Source organism: Vitis riparia, unplaced genomic scaffold (genome assembly GCF_004353265.1).
Source record: "Vitis riparia cultivar Riparia Gloire de Montpellier isolate 1030 unplaced genomic scaffold, EGFV_Vit.rip_1.0 scaffold824_pilon_pilon, whole genome shotgun sequence".
NCBI classification, from domain to species: domain Eukaryota; kingdom Viridiplantae; phylum Streptophyta; class Magnoliopsida; order Vitales; family Vitaceae; genus Vitis; species Vitis riparia.
This window is the reverse complement of record NW_023269803.1, coordinates 32,316-53,452: the sequence shown is the minus strand read 5'-3', so window position 1 is coordinate 53,452 and position 21,137 is coordinate 32,316. Positions and strand designations below refer to the sequence as shown.

General features: G+C 33.7%; 2 protein-coding genes and 1 pseudogene across 3 annotated transcripts; 1 reads left to right on the top strand and 2 right to left on the bottom strand.

Annotated features, from left to right (window-relative positions):
• Positions 1-484: 484 nt before the first annotated feature.
• Positions 485-6,937, bottom strand: LOC117910726 (anaphase-promoting complex subunit 13-like). 2 transcript variants are annotated; one of them, XM_034824843.1, is made up of 4 exons: positions 6,854-6,937; positions 5,850-5,951; positions 5,680-5,733; positions 485-1,140 (listed from the first exon to the last, which is right to left on the bottom strand). In XM_034824843.1, exons 2-4 carry the CDS (start codon positions 5,923-5,925, stop codon positions 1,079-1,081), a joined length of 192 nt encoding a protein of 63 aa, XP_034680734.1. In that variant the 5' UTR covers positions 5,926-5,951; positions 6,854-6,937; the 3' UTR covers positions 485-1,078. The 2 variants fall into 2 exon arrangements, with proteins under 2 accessions (XP_034680734.1, XP_034680732.1); XM_034824841.1 differs by lacking the exon at positions 6,854-6,937 and adding an exon at positions 6,693-6,734.
• Positions 6,938-7,129: 192 nt separating this feature from the next.
• Positions 7,130-9,536, top strand: LOC117910725 (pentatricopeptide repeat-containing protein At2g15630, mitochondrial-like). The gene is given in 2 exon segments (XM_034824840.1): positions 7,130-7,518; positions 7,521-9,536. Coding segments are annotated over 2 exon segments (1,980 nt in total). The 5' UTR covers positions 7,130-7,223; the 3' UTR covers positions 9,206-9,536.
• Positions 9,537-19,212: 9,676 nt separating this feature from the next.
• On the bottom strand, positions 19,213-20,834 carry LOC117910719 (annotated as a pseudogene).
• Between the last annotated feature and the right edge of the window lie 303 nt (positions 20,835-21,137).

The following is a 21,137-nucleotide window of genomic DNA, read 5'->3' as shown; positions in this document are numbered from 1 at the left end:
TTTATCCGTAATCACCAATATCTTCATCCTTATAGATTTATAAGTTTGTAGATATCAAAAACACATTTTCATAGTTTAAAGAAGTCATCTAATGGTAGGAACTTCTCCTAAGGTGATATGGAGACATAATTTGTAATGGGTGTTCAAAAAATTAACAGTGTATAATTCTTCAATATTTACAAAAATAAAATCATAAGAAATGTTGCAAATAGAATTCAATGCATGTTACGTTATATGTGTATGCATTTATAGTGACATTTCTAAGCTTTCTTTCGACTTTATTTTTGTAAACATTGAAGAATTATGCACTATGTTAATTTTATAGGATCTAAGGATAGTTTTTTTTTTTTCAAATATATGTAAGAAACTTTTGGCAGTCTCGAAATGTTAAAGAACTCTCGTGGTCGCAGTCTCGATGAATTCCACTAACAGTAAGCATCTAACGTAGAGAAGGCGTGAATATAATGATCCAACAGTAAGCATCTAACATTGGGAATTCCTTCATCTCCCATAAAGTGTGCCTCACAGCATAAATTCCTTAAGCCATGGAACATATGAGCTCCTGCTCTATAGCCCAGTGCAAAGCAACCGAAAATCTGTCTATTTTGAAAGGAATTTGCAAGCCAAGCTTATGAAATCCGCAGCTATCAAATTGGAAAGCAACAAAAAATGTGGTGAGAGCCACCTAGAGGGATCTTGTAGCACTTACTAACTTCCCACTTGTTCTCCATCCACCCAGAAAAAACACTACACAATTCTGATGAAACCCTTTCTTCCCTAAAGCATATATGCTTCATCCATCATATATGAACAGCCTTGATCTAGTTTACCTGGTCACAATGCAAATATAAAACCTGCTTATAATGTCAATGACCATAAAGTTATTCTTCAGGTTTTTCCCTTGGAATAGGAACTGGGGTTTGGGAGGGGTTTGGGAGGACAAGGGCGACAGAAGGAGAGGAAAGTGGAAAGGACAAGAGAAGTTGATGTTTAAATGCCAAATGCCCTTTCTTTATTCACTTTCCAGACTTACAGAAACCAAAACTTAGTGATAAAACCCTCCTTATGTCCAAAAGCCTCATTGAGCGCCCAATGCAAGATCATGCCAAGTATCTCCATCAAGTTGTTGGTTCTCCTGGTCTGATGAACAAAGCAAATTGTTAAATGGGACCGTGTAAATAAGTAAATGAACTCAGTTGCACAACCTTCAATATGACTGATGAAAAGACAGCAGTAACATCCTCAAATTTAATGATATCAGTAAGCATAAAACACTATACTGGGATTGAAGCAGTTGTTTTCTCCCATTCTCTTAGCAACCAAAGCAATGGCAGAAACCTGAAATCGTTAAGAGATACAATCTGACATACTTTTTGAGTCTACTGACATTGTTTTACTTTGTTGCTGCAATACAATAATTATCCATGGTGATTATAATTAAAAAGAAAAAAATTGGGAAAAGGCTCAATCAAGTTTATGTAATACATATGACAAAGAAATGACAACACAATACAAGTAGCACATGTTTCAATTAACACACCATTAGAAATTGATTTTTGACTGATTTATGTAATACATCTATCTTTTATAAATTTCAAGTTCAGGGATGGGTATAAGATACTTAGGTTTATTCATGAAAAGGAAGAAATTAGTCAGTTGGTGATTCCACGTATTTGGGTTGCTCAGAGTAAAAGTTGGTAGTACTTGGTTATTTGAGTTATATTGAGATCTTGAAAAGTTTTCTTTGCTAGAAATTACTTAGGCTACATTTGGATCATGGAAAGCATCAAGAAACCAAAAGTAGGATGGAATCCAAGTCCACACATGGTTTACAATAGAGAACATGAAGGAAAATCAAATATAATGAATATTTAAAAATTTTGTATATTTTCAAATCATACATTTTTTATCTAGAAGAGAGAAGAAAAAGAAGAAAGCTGGAGAACTGTGTATGAAAAATTTATTGAGTCCAAATCTATTTTTCATTTTCTTTCACTTTTTCTTTCGTTCCATTTTTACCCTCTATTTTCTCTCTCATGCTCTGCTTCCAAATGGAATCTTATTTTAAGAAGTTCATATACTTCTAAATTTATATTTACTAGAAATTCATATTTAAGTACTATGTAGATTTTATAGTCTTCCTTAGCAGAAATTTTCTTACTATAAGATGTTCCATGCTTTTAAACTTTCTTTCCTTTTACTCTATAATTTGATTCCATTTGAATGGCTTAGGAATTCTTGGAAAAGAAATATTCCTTCTAGCCTATTATACATGTTAGAATACATTTTTAATGTGGTGTCAAGTTTTTAGGAGCTTTTCAAGCCTCTATATTAGAATAATTGCTGTAAAACAAAATTATAAAAAATTAAAATAATGTTGGCAAACCCTGCTGCCTTTAATAGTGAGATTTTATTTATTAATTTCCTTCTATGTAAGACTCCTTGAAGGTTTTAGAGAGCTTTAAGGATTATCTATCTTTTTTATTTAATGGAGAAGCTGTGTTACTTTCTTTCTATGTGAGACTACTAAAGGCCTTAGGAAGACTCGGAGGCTTTTCTATCCCTTCTTTTTCTTTCTTCTTGAATTTTACTTCTTTAGGTAGCTGCTCCCATTAACCTTGATTTCTCATTCCCCTATATGAATCCTAAAAGGATGAAGCCTTAGCCCAAGGTTACTCTGATTGCCGATGCCTATCTTAAGATTGCGTTTTCATCATTTCTAAAATCATGCATCAAGTTGAATGAGAGGTCCTCCAAAGAATAGCATTGAATGCACTAGTAAGGAGTGACTTAACTCACATGTTAATATTTTTTTAACTCAACTATACATGAGAACCCTTGATTATCATCTTTTCCTAAATTAAACCATTGCCCCATCTACTATATCTTTACTAAGCTATTACCCAGGCCGCTGCAGAAATTATTACATCACCAAATGACAAAATTCAAATAGACATAAACAGGGTATTGACTGAAGATATATTAGAGGTCTGATCTTTGTTGAACTGTAGCTTTAAGCGATAAATATTTTTTCCTTAGCAATTTCAATTATTATGCATCAACACAATCTTACTTTCATAAGCTATTTCAAAGTGATAACTATTTATCTGGATCATGTTACAAAGCCAACTGTTTTTGCAGGTATTACTTAGCAGTGCATTGGTATACTTTGACATAAGATGATCTGGAAATAAATTTTGATATTGGGATGGAAATAAATTTTCATTTATTATTGCATAATAATAGTACTTTCCAAATGTTATTAAGGTCAAGTTCAGACTCTTAGCAAGGTTGCAAAGGGTGTGGTTGATTCAGTCACTTATTTATTCACCAATCCAACTGTATCTTCATAATTCCTGCAAGTCTAATTGAACTGTTCTTGTTATCTTTACTTTAAGGCTGTGTTCATTTGTTAAAGCAAAAGGTTAAAGTTATCTAATTTTTGTTTTTAATAGGCAAAGAGATAGTATGTTAAAGGCACCTAACAAAAAAGGGGGAGCAACCTAAGTACACAGGATGTATATAATGAGAGCCGAAGGCAAACAATACAAGCTTAGCTCCCAAAAAAGAAAGGTGTTGAAGTTACATTGGGAAACCCAATTACACCAAGAATACAAAGAATTAAAGGAGTTTCTGAGAACCAACTCCAAGCTCTGTACACTCTCAAAACATCTTTTACCCTCTTCCCTTGAAGACCACATAAAGCAAAGAGGAACCAACTTCCCAAATTTCATCCATTTCCCACAAATCTACCAGGTCAGCCTAATAATAAATCTTTAACCAACATAGGAAGCATCCACGAAACACAGAACAAAGTCATACCAAATTTCACAAATTGCAAGCCATTCTATAGTGAATTAGAATATAATCTGTTCACTCCTTATCCTTCTTACAAAGGAAACACCCATTAGCTAGAGATCCTCTCCATTTATTAAGCTGATTTGACATAAGAATTTTCTCCCAAACATATTCCCAAGCAAAGAAACTGACTTTAGTAGGCACCAACGCCACCAAACCTCCCTCATAGGAGTCTTGATTGTCAAATTAAAAAAGCTATAAAAAGATTAAACAGGGTTTTTATCTCATTCTTTGCTAAACTTCAACCCAACTTATCCAAACAAAATGGAACCGATAAGCTGAATAAAATCTTATAGCATCTCCATCTCTTGTCTAGGAAATTCCTCCAAAAGTGAGGGGACCCATGTCCATGACTATCTACTCCCTCATAAAAATCAGCTACCCAAGCTTCTTTACAAGAAGCAATAACAAACAAAACTGTGAGTCCTTCAAAGGGTGATCCCCACACCATGTATCAAATTAGTGCCATCACCGATGACAATAGTCATGCAAGATTTGAAATTATCCCACCCACTTTTGATTGCTTTCCAAAGGCCCACTCCAAACCAACCTCAACAACCCACACAAACGCCTATGAAAAGATTGGTTGGATTTAAGAAAAGGTCACTTGGATTTATCCACTGTTCATTTAATTCTTATCCCGAAAAATCCTATTTTGTTTGGATTAAAAATTAATTAGAATTCAGATATAGGATTTGGATTATTTCTATTAAATATATGTTATACATATTATACAGTATATTATTTTTACTGTTCCTTGAAAGGGCCACACAAGGGCCTTTGGTTTGATCTTTTTTTTTTTTTTTTTCCAATCTTCCCATGAATCATATGTTTATAACAATAGGGACAGAATTTTTGCAATTCCAATGGACCAGGCTTATTGTGTTGATATTTCTTAGTAATATATCTAGAAATGCCCATTAATTCCTTAGAAACACCATCTTGTACACAACTAGTACATTCCAAAAGAACCATTATTCAAAGATCTTTACTTGGCCATGAACTTCATTGTATTTTATTTTTTTTTACTCATTAAAGTCTTCTATTTTCTAGCCAAACAAAGTACTGAAAACCACACCCTTCCCCCCACCCCACCCTCTTCTTCCTTTAGATCTAACTAGGTTCCACTTCTCATACTTTTCTTTGAATAACTCTCCACAAATTGTCCTGCACCTCCACATACCTCTAAAGTTTGTCTAATTTTCTTCAACCACAACTGCTTTGTTAGTCATTCTCAATTTTAAGGCTTCAGTTAATGTTGATTTAGACAAATTTAGAGTGCTACATCAGGATTATATTATATATAACCACAAAAATTTAAAATAACAATCCAACACAGAGTATGCAACCTTCCTTTATGGAACCTCATTAACTTCCCAGATTTCCAGCTAAAAGATATCATTCACTTCTGCAACTTTCTTTGCCTTCCAATAATTATATTCCTTGATATTTTGAAACTGCACCTCTCTGGAAATTCAACCTTAGGCTAAAACTAATATTTTTCATTCAAGCAAACAATGATGCAGCACTAGCAACAAAATGTTCCAGTTGTTTACAAGTTGTCAAATAATTAAGCCACATAGAAACTGAAATACTAAAACAGCACATTTCCTTTAAATAATCATCAGAAATTTCAACTCATACTTAGGTTGAGTAGTAACTTCCCAACATATTTCAATACCATCACTTCAATTATTGATGGATAAAGACTCCCATAGCAAATGAAGCATTAAAAGAGTATTAACATATGCATCCAAAAACAAAAACCAACTATTTTCCAAATATTATCAATTTAATAAAGCATTATATGTAAAGACATACTCGAGTCTTCCGTATCTTCAGTTCGAGCAACCAGTACAGGTGGCAATGGGAGATCTGTGAAGGTAAAGGAATGACAACTTAAAACAAGTGGACTATGAAAAGAATATAGGAAAATTTATTTCCTGTGTCTGTGTGTACCATGTGAAATTTGGAAGAGGAACAAAATTTACCATCAACAGGCAGAGTGTCTCTCATCCATTCCTCATCCACAATATCTATAAGCACCCCAAGGCTTAATTCAGCCATGCGTGATCTATACTTGCCTCAATATCCTTTAAAAAAAACAGACATACACATTACTGAAAGGGAGTAAATTAAAAGCTTAATTGACATATTCATTCGAAAATTAATAGAGAAACAAATGTTTGACTCCAAACCATGCACAATCATGATAGATATGCAAATACACCTCACTATGGGATCAAGGATTGGAATGCCGAAAAATTTCGGCGATATTTCTTTTCGGTGATATTCTCGCTTATCGGCCGGCTCCACACAATATTCGTCACCGATTATCGGTAGACGGAAATTTCAGTAATTTTTCGAAAATATCGCAGATATTTCGGTATTTATCGGTATTTTTACCGATTTTTCAGGAAATTTCCCGATATTTCCTACCAGTCCAGCCCGCGCACAGGATACAAAATCTGTCCAATTTTTTTTTTTTTTTTTTTTTTTTTTTTAAAAAAAACATAAGATGCTATTTGGTAATCTGATCATGATTTGCAGGCAAAGGTTGTGTTTTTCAGCCTGGCTCAAAAATCGTGGATTTAGGGTTCGTGAAATTTAAATCCAATGGCACAAAAGCAAAGAGACCCCTAGAACAGATCCAGAAAACACAGTGAGCAAAAAAAAAAAAGCAATTTTTTTGGTTTTCCTTGGGGGTTTTGCATGAATTTTCTCGGACATCAAACGAGGATAAATTTTCCCGGAAATCGAATGGGGGATGGATTTTCTTGGGAATCAAACGGGGGTTGCAAAAAAAAATAATAATAACATGATTAGATTAGTACCTGCGAGGATTGAGAGTGGCAGAGGAAATTAGGGCCTTTTTAGGGATTCTCTCGTCTGGAGGGCAACTTCAGAAAAGGGCTTCTTGATGCCCGAGTGAGAGAAGTGGGTGGCCCTTTTGATTTTTAGATTTAGTAGTGATAAAAAAACACAGAGAACATACGAAGGTTGCTGAAGGAGGCAGCGGTGAACGGCTTTATTCAGCTTCGCAGTGGCGACGGCGTGGCTCTCCCTCAGCTTTCTTTCACTGTGAAAAGCATTTGGAGTACGACAGAGGAAATATAAAAATAATAAATAAACAGAGAAAATTAAAATAATGTTGAAAGTTGTAATTGTGAGAAACCTCAGAGGATATAGGCGTAATTTACTCAATTAAAATCTTTTCTACTTCCATTATTAAAGCATTTACGAGAAACCTGGGGAAGCAGAGACTTTAGAGAATAGATATGTGAATGAAGGTTTTGAATCGTGTTTCGAGAACAAAAATTCAAGCTGTACAAACTTAGCCGTTTTCTGAAGAAAACAGCAGCACAATGAGGCGGGCTATGGCAGGGGCAACCATCTCTCGAGCCCGTTCCCTTTCTAATAAATCTTGCTGTTTCCATGCACCAATGGGAGCTGCTCTGAGGCCGAGGTTTTTGGGGCCTGCGGCCAACACACCCAACGCCGGCAATACCAACTCCTCCACTTTCCATTTCAGTTTCAATCGTAATTTCAATTCCCTTGCTAGTTCAGAGAGTACTCCGCCGATCACTGAAGAAGTCATAAACAAATCAGTTTTATCTTCTCGGTGGCATTTCATCGAACAGGTTTCACCCAACCTCACCCCGCTTTAATCTCCAATGTTCTTTATAATCTCTGCTCTAAACCCCAGTTGGTATCAGATTTCATACATCATCTTCACCCTCATTGCCTCGACACCAAAAGCTATTGCCTTGCCGTTGTCTTACTCGCCCGTCTTCCGTCCCCCAAGCTTGCATTGCAATTACTGAAGCAGGTAATGGAGACCCGCATCGCCACCAACCGTGAGCTTTTTGATGAGCTGACGCTGTCGCGGGATCGTTTGAGTGTGAAAAGTTCTATTGTTTTTGACTTGTTGGTTAGAGTTTGTTGTGAATTGAGGAGGGCTGATGAGGCATTTAAGTGTTTTTATATGATGAAAGAAAAGGGTATTGTTCCGAAGATTGAGACATGCAACGATATGTTGAGTTTGTTTCTTAAGTTGAATAGGATGGAAATGGCTTGGGTTTTGTATGCGGAAATGTTTAGGTTGAGGATTAGTTCGACAGTGTATACATTTAATATAATGGTCAATGTGCTGTGTAAGGAAGGGAAGTTGAAAAAGGCACGGGAGTTTATTGGTTTTATGGAGGGGTTGGGGTTTAAGCCAAATGTTGTTAGCTATAATACTATAATTCATGGGTATTCTTCTAGAGGCAACATTGAAGGGGCACGTAGGATTTTGGATGCAATGAGAGTTAAAGGGATTGAACCAGATTCTTACACTTACGGTTCACTTATTAGTGGGATGTGCAAGGAGGGAAGACTTGAGGAGGCATCTGGGCTTTTTGATAAAATGGTGGAAATTGGGTTGGTTCCAAATGCTGTGACATATAATACTCTGATTGATGGGTATTGCAATAAAGGGGACTTAGAGAGGGCTTTTAGCTATAGAGATGAGATGGTTAAGAAGGGAATCATGCCAAGTGTGTCCACTTACAATTTGTTGGTTCATGCATTGTTTATGGAAGGCAGGATGGGTGAAGCTGATGATATGATAAAAGAAATGACAAAGAAGGGGATAATTCCTGATGCCATAACCTATAACATCTTGATTAATGGGTATTCTAGATGTGGGAATGCAAAGAAAGCATTTGATCTCCACAATGAGATGCTGAGTAAAGGAATTGAGCCTACTCATGTGACTTACACATCACTTATTTATGTATTGAGTAGAAGGAACAGAATGAAGGAGGCAGATGACTTGTTTGAGAAGATATTGGATCAAGGAGTCTCCCCTGATGTTATAATGTTCAATGCAATGATTGATGGCCATTGTGCTAATGGGAATGTGGAACGTGCATTTATGCTTTTGAAGGAGATGGACAGGAAGAGTGTTCCTCCTGATGAAGTGACCTTTAATACATTGATGCAAGGACGTTGTAGGGAAGGAAAAGTTGAAGAAGCTCGAATGCTTCTTGATGAAATGAAGAGAAGGGGGATTAAGCCAGATCATATCAGTTACAACACCCTTATAAGTGGGTATGGTAGAAGAGGTGATATAAAGGATGCATTCAGAGTTCGAGATGAGATGTTGAGTATAGGGTTCAATCCTACGCTTCTCACTTACAATGCCCTTATAAAATGCCTATGCAAAAACCAGGAGGGAGATCTTGCTGAAGAGCTTCTCAAAGAAATGGTGAATAAAGGCATTAGTCCAGATGATAGCACCTATTTATCTTTGATCGAGGGTATGGGGAACGTTGATACCTTGGTGGAAGACAATGCTTCGTAATAATGTGTCTCTGAGCAATGTTTAGACCTTCAAGAGAGAAAAAGGATGTTCTAGAAATGGATACCTGGAACATGAGATTTTTGTCATTTCTGACTATTGTATATTAGCATTGTTGAGTAATATTGTGACTGGTGATCCAAAAAAGAATTTATTTGAGGCTCAATAATACAAATATATTCATGTGGGCTCTTGTATTTACTTTGTTGTATGATCAAAGGACATAGTAGTTTCATTTTAATTAGGTACATATTATTCTGAAATGAATTATTGTGCTGTATCTACTCTGTAGTTCAGGTTGATTATGAATTATGTATCATGCATACTTTCAATAGAGAGATGTGGGAGGAAATTTTCTTCATTTAGGATTTTTATTTAGTTATTTATTTTTATTTTATGTTTGTCATAATCCAAGTAAGGAATTGCTGTAATTATACATGGAAGTTCTGCATTTCTGCAGTGGCTTTGAATATACAACTTTCGTTGCTTTTCTTCTTCATTGTCCTTAAATCTCAATGAAAACAGGCCAGATCAACTGTGCCAAGAACATTCACAACGTGCTTAGTTAAGCTTGCTTTTATTCAACCTCTATCTTTTGTTTTTAATTAGTGTCTTTCCAGTTTCCTTTTTTCAGGTTTGATATGGTTCCCAATGCCTATTTTGGAGGTTATCATTTTTATCTCCATCAGATTTTTATTTTTTTTTCTTTTCTGAACAATGATGACTGCATGGGTTGGTCTATCAACTTTCATGGAGCTTATTCATAAAATGCAAGAAAGTACAATTTTGCACTGTTGCTTGCGACTTTTCTTTCAGATAGATGTTGCTTATATACTTCTTAATTACATGGATTGCTTTCCGTTTTGCCTTTATATTTTAATTGATGTTCATATTGCCTCTTGCTTATCAGTACTTTTCTCTTCTTTTTTTTTTTTTCTTTTTAGAGGTTAGCATTTTTATCTCCACTATATTCATTTTCTGTACAACGACTGCATATGTGTAGGTATATCGACTTTCATAGAGCTTATTCATGAAATGCAGGAAAGTACATCTTGCACCATAATTAAATCCATTTGATTCTACATAATTGCAGCTGGGAAATGCTGATCATACCTGTTGCCAACAAAGTTTGATTATGGTTCTTCTGCAATTAGTAACTCTAATTATTTTATCATCATACCAAAAAAAAAAAATGTTTGCATAAATTTTTAATTATTTAATTATTTAACATCTTATATCTCTTATCTTTATCTGTTTTTTCCTTCTTAATTTAATATATATAAACTATTGAGGGTCTTACCTCTTTTTGTCTCTTTCTTTTGCTGTGTGTTTCAAACATAATGAACAGGTCTCACTGCCTTGTTTTCTATGCTGTTTTACAGATTGGATAATATTCAGGGTGTAATTATTTGTTAACTCAGATGCTAGTTTTGTGATGCTTGGGGCTGTTGGAGTGAACCTAAAAGGATCTCTCCTTGAGCTGTTTACCAACTCGAAACAACTACCTTAGAATCTGACTCTGCATTCTCTTTGAATCAAGCAAGTAGAAAACCAAAATGGATAATAAGCCCTAAAGTTATTGAGCACAGGTCACCCAGATGTGCAGTGTATGAGGTACTCTAGTTTAACAGAACTTTCCTTCTGTGTTGTGGTTTTCAGTTCAAAGAATGTTTGAGAACCTCTGGTTTGTTGATTTTTGAGATGCTGAAAATGGTTTTGTGATAAGTGAGGTTTCTGAAGAGATCATAAAGGGGGTTTGTTTGTGACTGAATTAAGGGTTGTTTGTTGATGTCCAGAAGATTTGATCTCAAATATGTTGGGTGCATTTTTTCTTGTAGGTTCTGTTGTTTCATTTTTCTGTTTTCTTCTGTCTCCTTAATATCTTCTCTGCTTCTAGATATATATAATATATAGTACTGAGTGGACTGACTTACTGGTTATAATTACTCTGTTCTGGTGTGCTGTTTTCGGTCTTAATCACGATCTAGCATGTACAAGGGGGAAATTTGATTGCTGAAAAATTAGGTAGCTTGATGGTGCTAAGCTTTGATCATCTTAAATCTAGTGAAGAGGGTGGTCATTTGATTTGATTGAGGTATTTCCTATAGTTAGATTTCTTTAGTGTTCTCTTTTATTATCCTGGACCTGGTATATCTGACCTTATTATTCTTCTTAAATTGTGGTTTGATTCTATGCTCATCTGGTTCTTCCACAGTTGTCATGGAGGCAATGCCTACGAGGGGAAAGAGTGATTGCTTCATGGGTGGCTGTGAAAGAACCAGCTATATTATATGTGACTACCTCAACAATGAACATAACATCATCAGGGTCTTGGATCTACATCATTCTTTGTGAGTTTGTTACTTGTCCAGAAATTACCATAAATTTAGTGCAACCTTCACTTCTAAAATACTGGTCAGTTGAACTGGAAATAGGATGATTGTCATTATACCTTTAATCTCATTGCTTTGTAAGAGGTTCCCATTGGTCCCATTACTTTGTACCCTTACTCCTGCTCTATATTCATAACACACAACTAAGAAAACTATTAGTTAATGTACATGATCACTTTATAAGTCAAATAATGATCATTTGAATGCAATCATATAAAAAATAATCCTTTATTAGAATTTTTAACTTAACTGATAAAACAAATTTGTAAAATAATATATTATGGTAAATAAAAAATATTTTAAAAAATATTTATTTTGTGTCGATCATAATTCTAATCTATCAACAACGATAAGCAGGAATTTACAACCAAAAGGTTGAGATTCTTACAGGTACTAAAACATGTATTCAAAATAAACTCATAGAAGATGTGTTCCTAGTCCCGACCTGATGGCAACAAAGCGCCCAGACCATGGAACCAAGCTCACCTAAAAGGGTACTATGCCTAAGCTAAATGACCTGTTTTAAAGTGTTGTAACTACCCTCAATAAAGCCAACACTTTGCACTAACTCTTGCGTATGTGTTTACTTAAATGAAAATCACAAGATCAAGAAAGACTGGGCATGTAACCTTCGGGAAAAGCTGACCTCACAGTTGATGTATAAGCCCCAACACCAGAAGATAACTTAAGCCAATCAACTAGCCAAAGCTTGCTTGGTCTATATTTATTAGAATTATGATTGGTCTTGCCAAGCAACCAAGACCTTAAATGATCCCTATTGTAGGATCACCAACCTCTCCTAGAGATCAAGGTCATAATTTGACCACTTCCTCTGGCCAAGGAAGGGGCTCCACACGCTTGCAACACTAAACACATCCTTCCCCAATCTCATCAATCATGGATCAAAGCACATTTCCTTAAGCATACATACACATCAACGTGCAATTATCTAAAACAGTATGACAAAAGAAAAAAGCCCCACATGGGCACCATTCATCAAGGTAGTCTCTAAAATCTAATGGAATACAAAAATGGCTCATCCTCATCTTAGTGGATTAAAAGCATGGTAGATACCACCATCATCAAGGAGACTTCAATAAAGGAGTTATGGCAAGTACAAGAGGGTCATACTCTTTGCCCTCACTACTAGAAAGCTTAGCCCTATTTATATTGAAACTCATGGCACAAAGGCACATCAACCTCACACCAGTATGTGAGGTAGGAGGATTTGTATCACCATTTGATTCTTTTGACTACCAACTTGAAAGCCTCCCAAACTACTCTGATCATGGTGCCTACCCTGACCTGATCATTAAACATGGTAAGCTGACACTACTACAAAAAATTGATTTAAGGACGTTTTATTTCTTGACGTTTTTAAGAAGCGTCAATGATTTAAGAAAAAATGAGTTTACCTTGATGCTTATTAGTCATAGTTTAATATTGGCGCTTGAACGAAAGTATAATGGCGCTTATATATAATTTGGGTAACCCTGGGGCTTAAGAAAGTGTCATAGAATACATTTGACATAAATACGCAATCATGGCACTTCTTAGAAACGTCATTTCCTCTACTCCTATATAAAGCTCTCTTTCCTTTCCTTCTAACCCTTGCACCTTGATACCCCAGAAAGATGAGCACCTCACATCTCGAGCAATAAAAAACCTTGGGTGGGCAACCTTATTCATCGACCTTAAACCTGTGTTTTTTCCAGCCATCACACTGACCTTCTTGAAAATGAAATCCTCAAATCTTTGTGATATAAGGTGATGAATTTCCAAACATCCAACTCCTATATTTCATTAGAATATTCTCCAAAAGGCAAGAATCCATCAACACTATAAGTCAATCCAGAGGTTTCAAATTCCTATACACAGTTTCTCTCTGAAAATTTCTAAAATAGTTTCTTTCTCTACAACCATGGCTTTGTATTCTTTTGTAGTTGCGTTGTTTGGTTAGGTGAGAAATGGAGGAGAGGGAAATGGAATTTAGCTTTTATCTTTTGTTTAGTGGATGACCAGTTTTTTATTGTTTAATTGTTGCTCTGTTTGGCTTCTAAGAAAACTAAAAGGGACGAATGGAGCATTACCTCCATGAATTAATTTTTTAGCAAAGAAGGTTTACTAGTGCACGTATATGAGTTAAAACCACAATAAAAGTGCACATGTACAGGTGAAAGCTGTTTGATTTAGGAAGAAATTGACTGGTGCATGAGGGCTCAACCTCCATTCACCTTAGGTAAGATTAATGTTCTATTTTTTCCCAAGGTTTTTCATTTACAAAACATAAACTTTTGACTCAATTAGATGATACATCAATGTTTATGGAGGATGAGGTAGAACTGAAAATAGTTGTTATTGTACACATCATACTGATTCAGTGAATTTTGGATGAGACTTATCTTCCTTCATCTAATCTTTGCAATACTTAGGCTATTGCTTTTTGAGCTTGCTACCAGTTGTTTCATTCAAATTGATGCAGAGCAATATGACTTTTCAATTTTAAAATATATATATATATATATATATATATATATATATATATATATATATATTAAAAGGTGCAACCCAATTTGTCATACAAACCATGCATATAACAAGGTTGGAAATCCATGAAGGCTCAGCTCTTGGGGAAATATCTAGTAGACTAATTACAATGCCAGGCAGGGGTTTCTGGTCTCTGTTTTCAATTGGAATGGTAGTATATGTGTCTCAGTTTATACTACGTGTCCTATACAATTCCTCTTCCGGGACTTGCCATCTCCAAGTTTATTGGTTACCTTTCTACCTCCAGAAGAAGATCTGAAATGATGGATGATGTGATTAACAAAAAAGGCAAAAAAAAAAAAAAATTATGTTCAATTCACTTGACTTCTCTGTTTTATTGCTTCCATTCATGTAAATATCACTTGATGCTTTGATTTGAGGATAGATATAATCAATAGTGAAATGTTTTTTTTTTTTGGTTTTTTCTGTGGGCCAATCTCCAAGACTTGACCCACCTTAGCGAACACTTCTGGTTGTCATATAGGGCGAAAGTGGATTCCCTTATATGTCCTTTGCACAGTTTTAAAAAAACTGGGTGGATTGCCTGTTGACCATTGTTTTCTCTCTCTCTCCTTATAAGATATTTTTTAGATGGATTTTGTTTGCAAGAGGCCTTGAGTCTTGGAGCAGAAACATTCTGAACTTTAGATTATTCTACCTTGTAGCCATGTTTACTTTTTTCATTCAAGTTCTGTGCTGAAGAAAGATGTTTATATGGAGTAATTCGGTTTTTAAAGAATGCTGGTGCAAATATTCAGTATCGAAAAGTATGTCCTCTGCAGCTCCAGTGGGCATCTTTGGACTAGAATTCTTTTTATTGATTATATTGAATTTAGTGAGAGCTCAAGGTTTGAGTATCCATAATGTTAGTGCATTAGTCTTGTTAAATTAAATTTGTTTAATAGTTTGGAGAACATTCCCATTTGGTTATTTTTTTTACTATATATGAAGGGAACAAAATTGGAGTACTTTTTCAAAGACTTGAAGCAGTGGGTTAAAGCTTTAAATGTCATATCTCTGTTTTATATGTTATATATGTTTGTGAGCATGTGTTTGGATTTTTTGCTGATAGGGAGGTTTTCCATTCTTAGTGATGGTTATGACTTGTAGGAAAAATTTTATATTTCTTAGCTATATATTCAAATAATTATTTTAAACAAGTAATTAGGATCTCTCTAAACAAGAAAATAGCAACTGACCTGTACTTAGATTTTGTGCTTATAGGTTTGTTTACTGCAGTGACTTGTTTTTCAATAATATGAGTAGCCATGTACTTGGATTTCTAAGTAAAACCTTCAAGTAAGCTTTCTTAGTCTTATCATAACAGAGAATTGAGGCACTGAACATTGCTCACTATTTTCCTCATCACTGCAGCATTGTAGGCAACCCTTTGATCTATGCAGCATTGCATAATAAACTACCATGAATTATCTCATATGTTATTGATTTTAGAAGTTGAGTGTTCGTGGTTTGTTTTCATTTGGAGAACTTCAAAGCAAAAGGTTGACAAAATAGTTATAATAAACTAACTATTTTAGGTCTTTCTTGGAGATTTTGTTTATCATAAAATAGGGAAAAATAGTTGTATTTTATATTGATGATTCAAGACAAGAAAATTATTTTCAGTAGTGGTTTTAGTTTTTCCAAAATTTGTTTAAATAAAATATTGGGGGAGAGCCTGGCAGTTTGAATTTCTTAGAGAGTTTGTTTTTTAATTCTGGAACTAGCTCGCTTGGCCACAAACAAAGTGGCTGCAACACATACTTTTTTGGTTTATTTTTTTTGCTCACATTTGATGATGTTGCAGGGAAGTTCTCCAAGAGAATAGGACTAGCAGTTTTTGGCAATGATGTGAAAGACACAAAAATTCATGCACCAACAAGCCACAAGTGAGTTCTTTGTTCAGTATTAGTGGTTGGCTATGGATGTGTGACCATCTAGTCAGAATCTTTAATAGATTTATCTTTGCTAGACACCTTATTTATATGGGTAGATTTGCAAGCAAAGCTAAATACTTGGTGAATAATTTAGGCAATTTTATGAATCCAGTATTAATCTTCATCACCAAAGCTCATGGTTAATAAAATGCTTGTAGAAATGAAGGTGTTGAGTTTCTACTATAGTTATTTTGTTTCATTTTCCTTATTTGATTTGAAGTAGGAAGATTTTATAAAGACTAGAAGGAGTAGAGGTCATTTCTACACTTAGATAGGATTAGACACTTTTGATCTCTGGTCACTCATTTTAATTTGTAAGTGGGCTTTCATTTAAAGTCTTATAAGTGGCCTTTCATTTAAATGAAAAAAGTGTGGTATGATATTTAACAATAATTATTATAGGGTTGATCACTGTCTTCTAATAATTCCTACATTGTGAGTTATGGATGTAACTATAGTTCCTTTGGTAAATAGTGGAGGATCAACAATGAACTAGTTGGCTATAGTGAATTAGATTTCTTTCTTGTGAATGATTTTTCCTTATACCCCACTTTCCTGGTCTTTTGGTGTAAATTAAAAACATAAAGATTAGTAAAAGCTAGGAAAAATGGATCACTATCCCTAGATGACTATATTAGACTAAGAGTCCGTTTGATAGTGATTTTAAAAAGCTGTTAATATTTTTAATACTTGAAAATTTTTATTATTCAAGTGTTAAAAATACTATAAATATTTTCTAAAATCACTTCCAAACGCAGTCTAAAATTGCATGAAGGCTTCTTGGTTTATAAAGAAACTGCTTTACAAGGGCTTTGGTTTTCTTGGACCTTGTAAGCTCCTTGAACTTCTGGTATAAAAAATAAATATAAGTCTATTTTAGAGAAAACTTCACTAAAGCCTTCTGCTAATTGCTATGCATTAAAAGTCAATTGGAAGGCAAAAGAGACTACCAACCACTGGAAGGACAATAAAACTACTTACTTGCTTGTAAGCTTTCTTGATTGGCTATTAGGTCTTTTTTTTTCTTCTCAGATTTTCATGGTAAACCCGTGAAAATGATAACACTTCTATGAACTTAAAAATAAGCCTAAACTATTTCTATTGAGATCCTAATTAACTGTTATATTAAATGCAAAATAATAATAAATTACAATAAATATAAATTGATAAATATAACTTTATACGTAGCAAAAAACATAAACAACTTATTAAATATTAAGTAATTATAAATCATAATATAAGTTAATAAATATAAGTATTGAAGATCAAGTTCTACTATCTTTAAACTTAATATAACTTTAATGGACTAATTGTTTTAATTTAGTTAACATTTGGTAAATATATATCTAATTTTTTGTTTGAATATTTTTTATTTAAAAAAAAAAATTACATACAAAAAGTAGAAACTTTTCTAATCATGTGTAATTTGGTGCGTCTATTATAGTTGTGTTTAACATATTTTCTTAATATGCCTATAAAAAGGTAGAATACTAAAAACATCTTGCTTTAACCGTTAATCTAATATATAAAAATAACTACTATTATAAAGAAAAATTATACAAGAAATAAAATGAATATCAACTAAATTTTATTTTTCCCATGCGACATGTCTTAGGTGGAAGATTTAAGGAAATGATAGGCATGAGGTCTCATGTTTTAATTTAGGCATAAAAAATGTTATTTGTAAATTTTTTAGGCAAATATTCAAATTTAAAAATTTACTGAATATTATTAAGTGAATATATTTAGTTTTTAAGTAGATATTTAAACTTTTGAACATAAATTCCCAATTAATATTAGATGGTATCACGTGATCATCACAATGGAATTGTAGTTGTAATATTTGTGGTTTTACATAGTCATTTTAGAATTCTAAAGTAATATTTCCTTGAGAGAATTAGCACAAAAAAAAAAAAAAATCATAAAAAAAATGCTAATAGGATTGTATAAAATGAAATGATATTTGAATACTTGTATATTTTTAGGGAAAATTGTGTTTTGGATCTAGTTTGACCAAAAAATTAAGCTTTGTATATCTTGGGATTAGAGACAGCCCTCGAGAATGCCACGAACACTTTGGTTTATATAAGTTCCCTATTTAAGCTCAAAACTTAGAGGAAGTGCGAAAATTGAGAAGAAGAAAATAAAGTTTTTATCTTTTCAAAAATGACATTTATTGACTATGAAAAAAAAAAGTAGAAAAACATTAATTTAAATTTTATTTGCAAATCTCAATAAAATTTAATATAATTTAGTGATTTAAAAAAAAATTCACCATTTTCCAAAAAAAATAAAAATAAATTATTATTATTTAAAAATCAAACATCTTGGAAAATATATATATTTAAAATTGTGTATATAAAAAATGATTGATAATATGTCAAATTTATTTTTTTTTAAATGATATATTTTTATAATATATTTTTTAAAAATTTAGTTTTCTAAAAATAATAATTTTTTAGAATAATTATTAAAAAAAATTAAGATAAAAAAGTTTCTCAACATTATGGAAGAAAATAGTTTTGAAGGGTATATCGGTCTCTTCATATTTTATATCCTCCTCATCAATTATGCAACTTTTATAGGTCAAATATTAAATTTTTAGGTTCAACTAGGTTCAAAAGAAAATTATCCTTATTTTTTATGATGACATTTTAGATAACATTGACTTTTATGGTGACTCTCACTGCAATATTATAAATAGGGTATCATAGCTTCAAAAGAAATAAATAAATATCTAATAAATATGAAGATTTATGAGAAGGACCAATCCTTTTGTTAAGTTTCCTCATGTTCTCCCTCTTTCATATTTGCCTTTTCTATGTCTTTGGGTCTTGATACCTTAATGCCTTGACACAAATTTTGCAGTTTTTTCTCTTAGCCTGGGAAGGTATTTTTATTTATATTTTCAGTAACTTAATCTACTTTGTTGATTTGATAACTGCTGAAGTTACTTCAAGTTGCATGCATATAAGAATGCATGTATGGATTTAAATCCAATCATAGCTTCTTCTTTTGTTCAAATTTATTGTGATTGACTTGCTACAAGAAGAAACAATGTAGTATATTATGCCTATAAGAAGAAAATCAAAATGACCCAGTCAAACTCATTACAACTTTTAATTGTCTTAAACTAATTACTCATCTTCACTATGGACCTCCCAAACTCCATGTTGAAGTTCAGCTCCCCTCTCAGCCCCAAGAACCGTTGTACATAAGCTCTTGTGGAAGCATCTGTCCGCATCTTCTGATCCGACTCCAGTATTCCGCGTCCATTCCTCAAGTTTGTAAAGAAAGATCCGTCGAATCTGTCGGAGCTACCTGTGTCTAGTGCAATACGCTTACTCCCATCACGGTTGGCTGGACACATCTTTTGTAGTTGAGAAACGAATGCGGCGTCCATGGAAGGGTCACCACCATTTTCTGATGTATTGCTGCAGTTGTATAATCTGTATCTGAAGGACTGGCATGCTGCAGTTCCGATGGTGTCCTCCTATATATATATATATATATATATATATATATATATATATATATATATATATATATATTCACACAAACAGACACATGGAATTAGGTTACAGAATAAGCAGCAGTACTAATAATTCTAACTTTGGTTCATTATCGCATTAAAAGTAAGTTTCGGAGTGATTCTAGAAAATATTTCTAATAATTTTAACACTTAAATAATAAAAAGGTTTAAGTGTTAAAAAGATTAAAAGTATTTTTTAGAATTGTTGTCAAATGAACTTTAAGTCATTTGTTTTGGAAGTGTTTTCGGAAACAGATTTGAAAAACAGTTTTTGAAAATACTTTTTAAAAACTATTTTTTTAGTATTTTATAGAATAAAATTTTGATGGAAAACCTAAAATATTTTTAACATATTTTCAATGTTTTTAATATATTTAGAAAACATTATTCTGTATAATTATTTTTTAAAGCAACTTTAAAAGACAAGTGAAAACAATTAAAAACAATATAATGTGTTATCTAAAAACACTTTATTTTTTGTTTTAAGAATAAAAAAAGTCGTTTTTTATTTTTTGATTGCCAAGTATGTATTTTTCTTTCAGAGAAAAGAAAATTATTTCAAAAATAATTATCGGCTAATATACCAACAAGAGTAACGAGATCTTGATCATTAAAACCCTTGTCTGCAAATTTTTTCTTTTGAGAGGCAACGGATTCAGTGAAGCCTAGCATATTGTTAGTGTCGGATGCCAATGAAACTCGCCCATCTCTTCGTTCCGTTAGCACTAGCTAGCGTGGTCCATTGGTCTGCATGTAACATTCAAAAAATCATATATATTCGAACATGTTGTATACAGTATGAAAAAAACATGCTTGATTAGTACCAGAACCACAGCATCACGGGCGGCCAGGGCAAGAATATCAGCGCAAGAGACCACCCCAGGGCAGACGTCTTCAATCTGGGATTTGGCATCATCAATAGCATCATATCCTTTTAAAAGACTGTTTGGTATGGTTGTTTTCTCGGTGGACGTTCCATTGATAAGGATAGAAGCATCAAAGCCCCTGACAAAACAGTCATGAAAGTGCATGCGAAGCAGGCCAGGGGCAATGGCTGGATCAGATTGGAAATGAGCTGCAACAGTTAGCTGAACAATGAATTCAGCTTGAGGGCATGAAGCTGAATAGAAACCAACCCTTTTGCCTTGGCCATGCACCAATGCAAAGGCTTTGGCAAGCAAGAGAAACACAAACATGGATGATCTCTTGAAGAAGGCTGCCATGGTCTAGGGATTTTGGTAGTGAGTGGAGTGATTTACATAGTGGGAGCGAGTTCCGAGTATTTATAGTGTGAGGGAGGTCAAAACTGGAGAATGAAGTAAGCAGAGAAGGCTAAAAACTAAGATATGGAGAAGGGATATGTAGAGAAATTGAAAGTTGTGGGTGATGAGTTGGGATGCAATCTATGTGTCCATGGTTACAGCACGGCCACATAATGACTTGGTGTGCACTGGGCATTGAAGTAGTCCATCATGGTACTATGTTTCATCTCAATCAGCACAAGTACACACAAGACCTCTTAATTC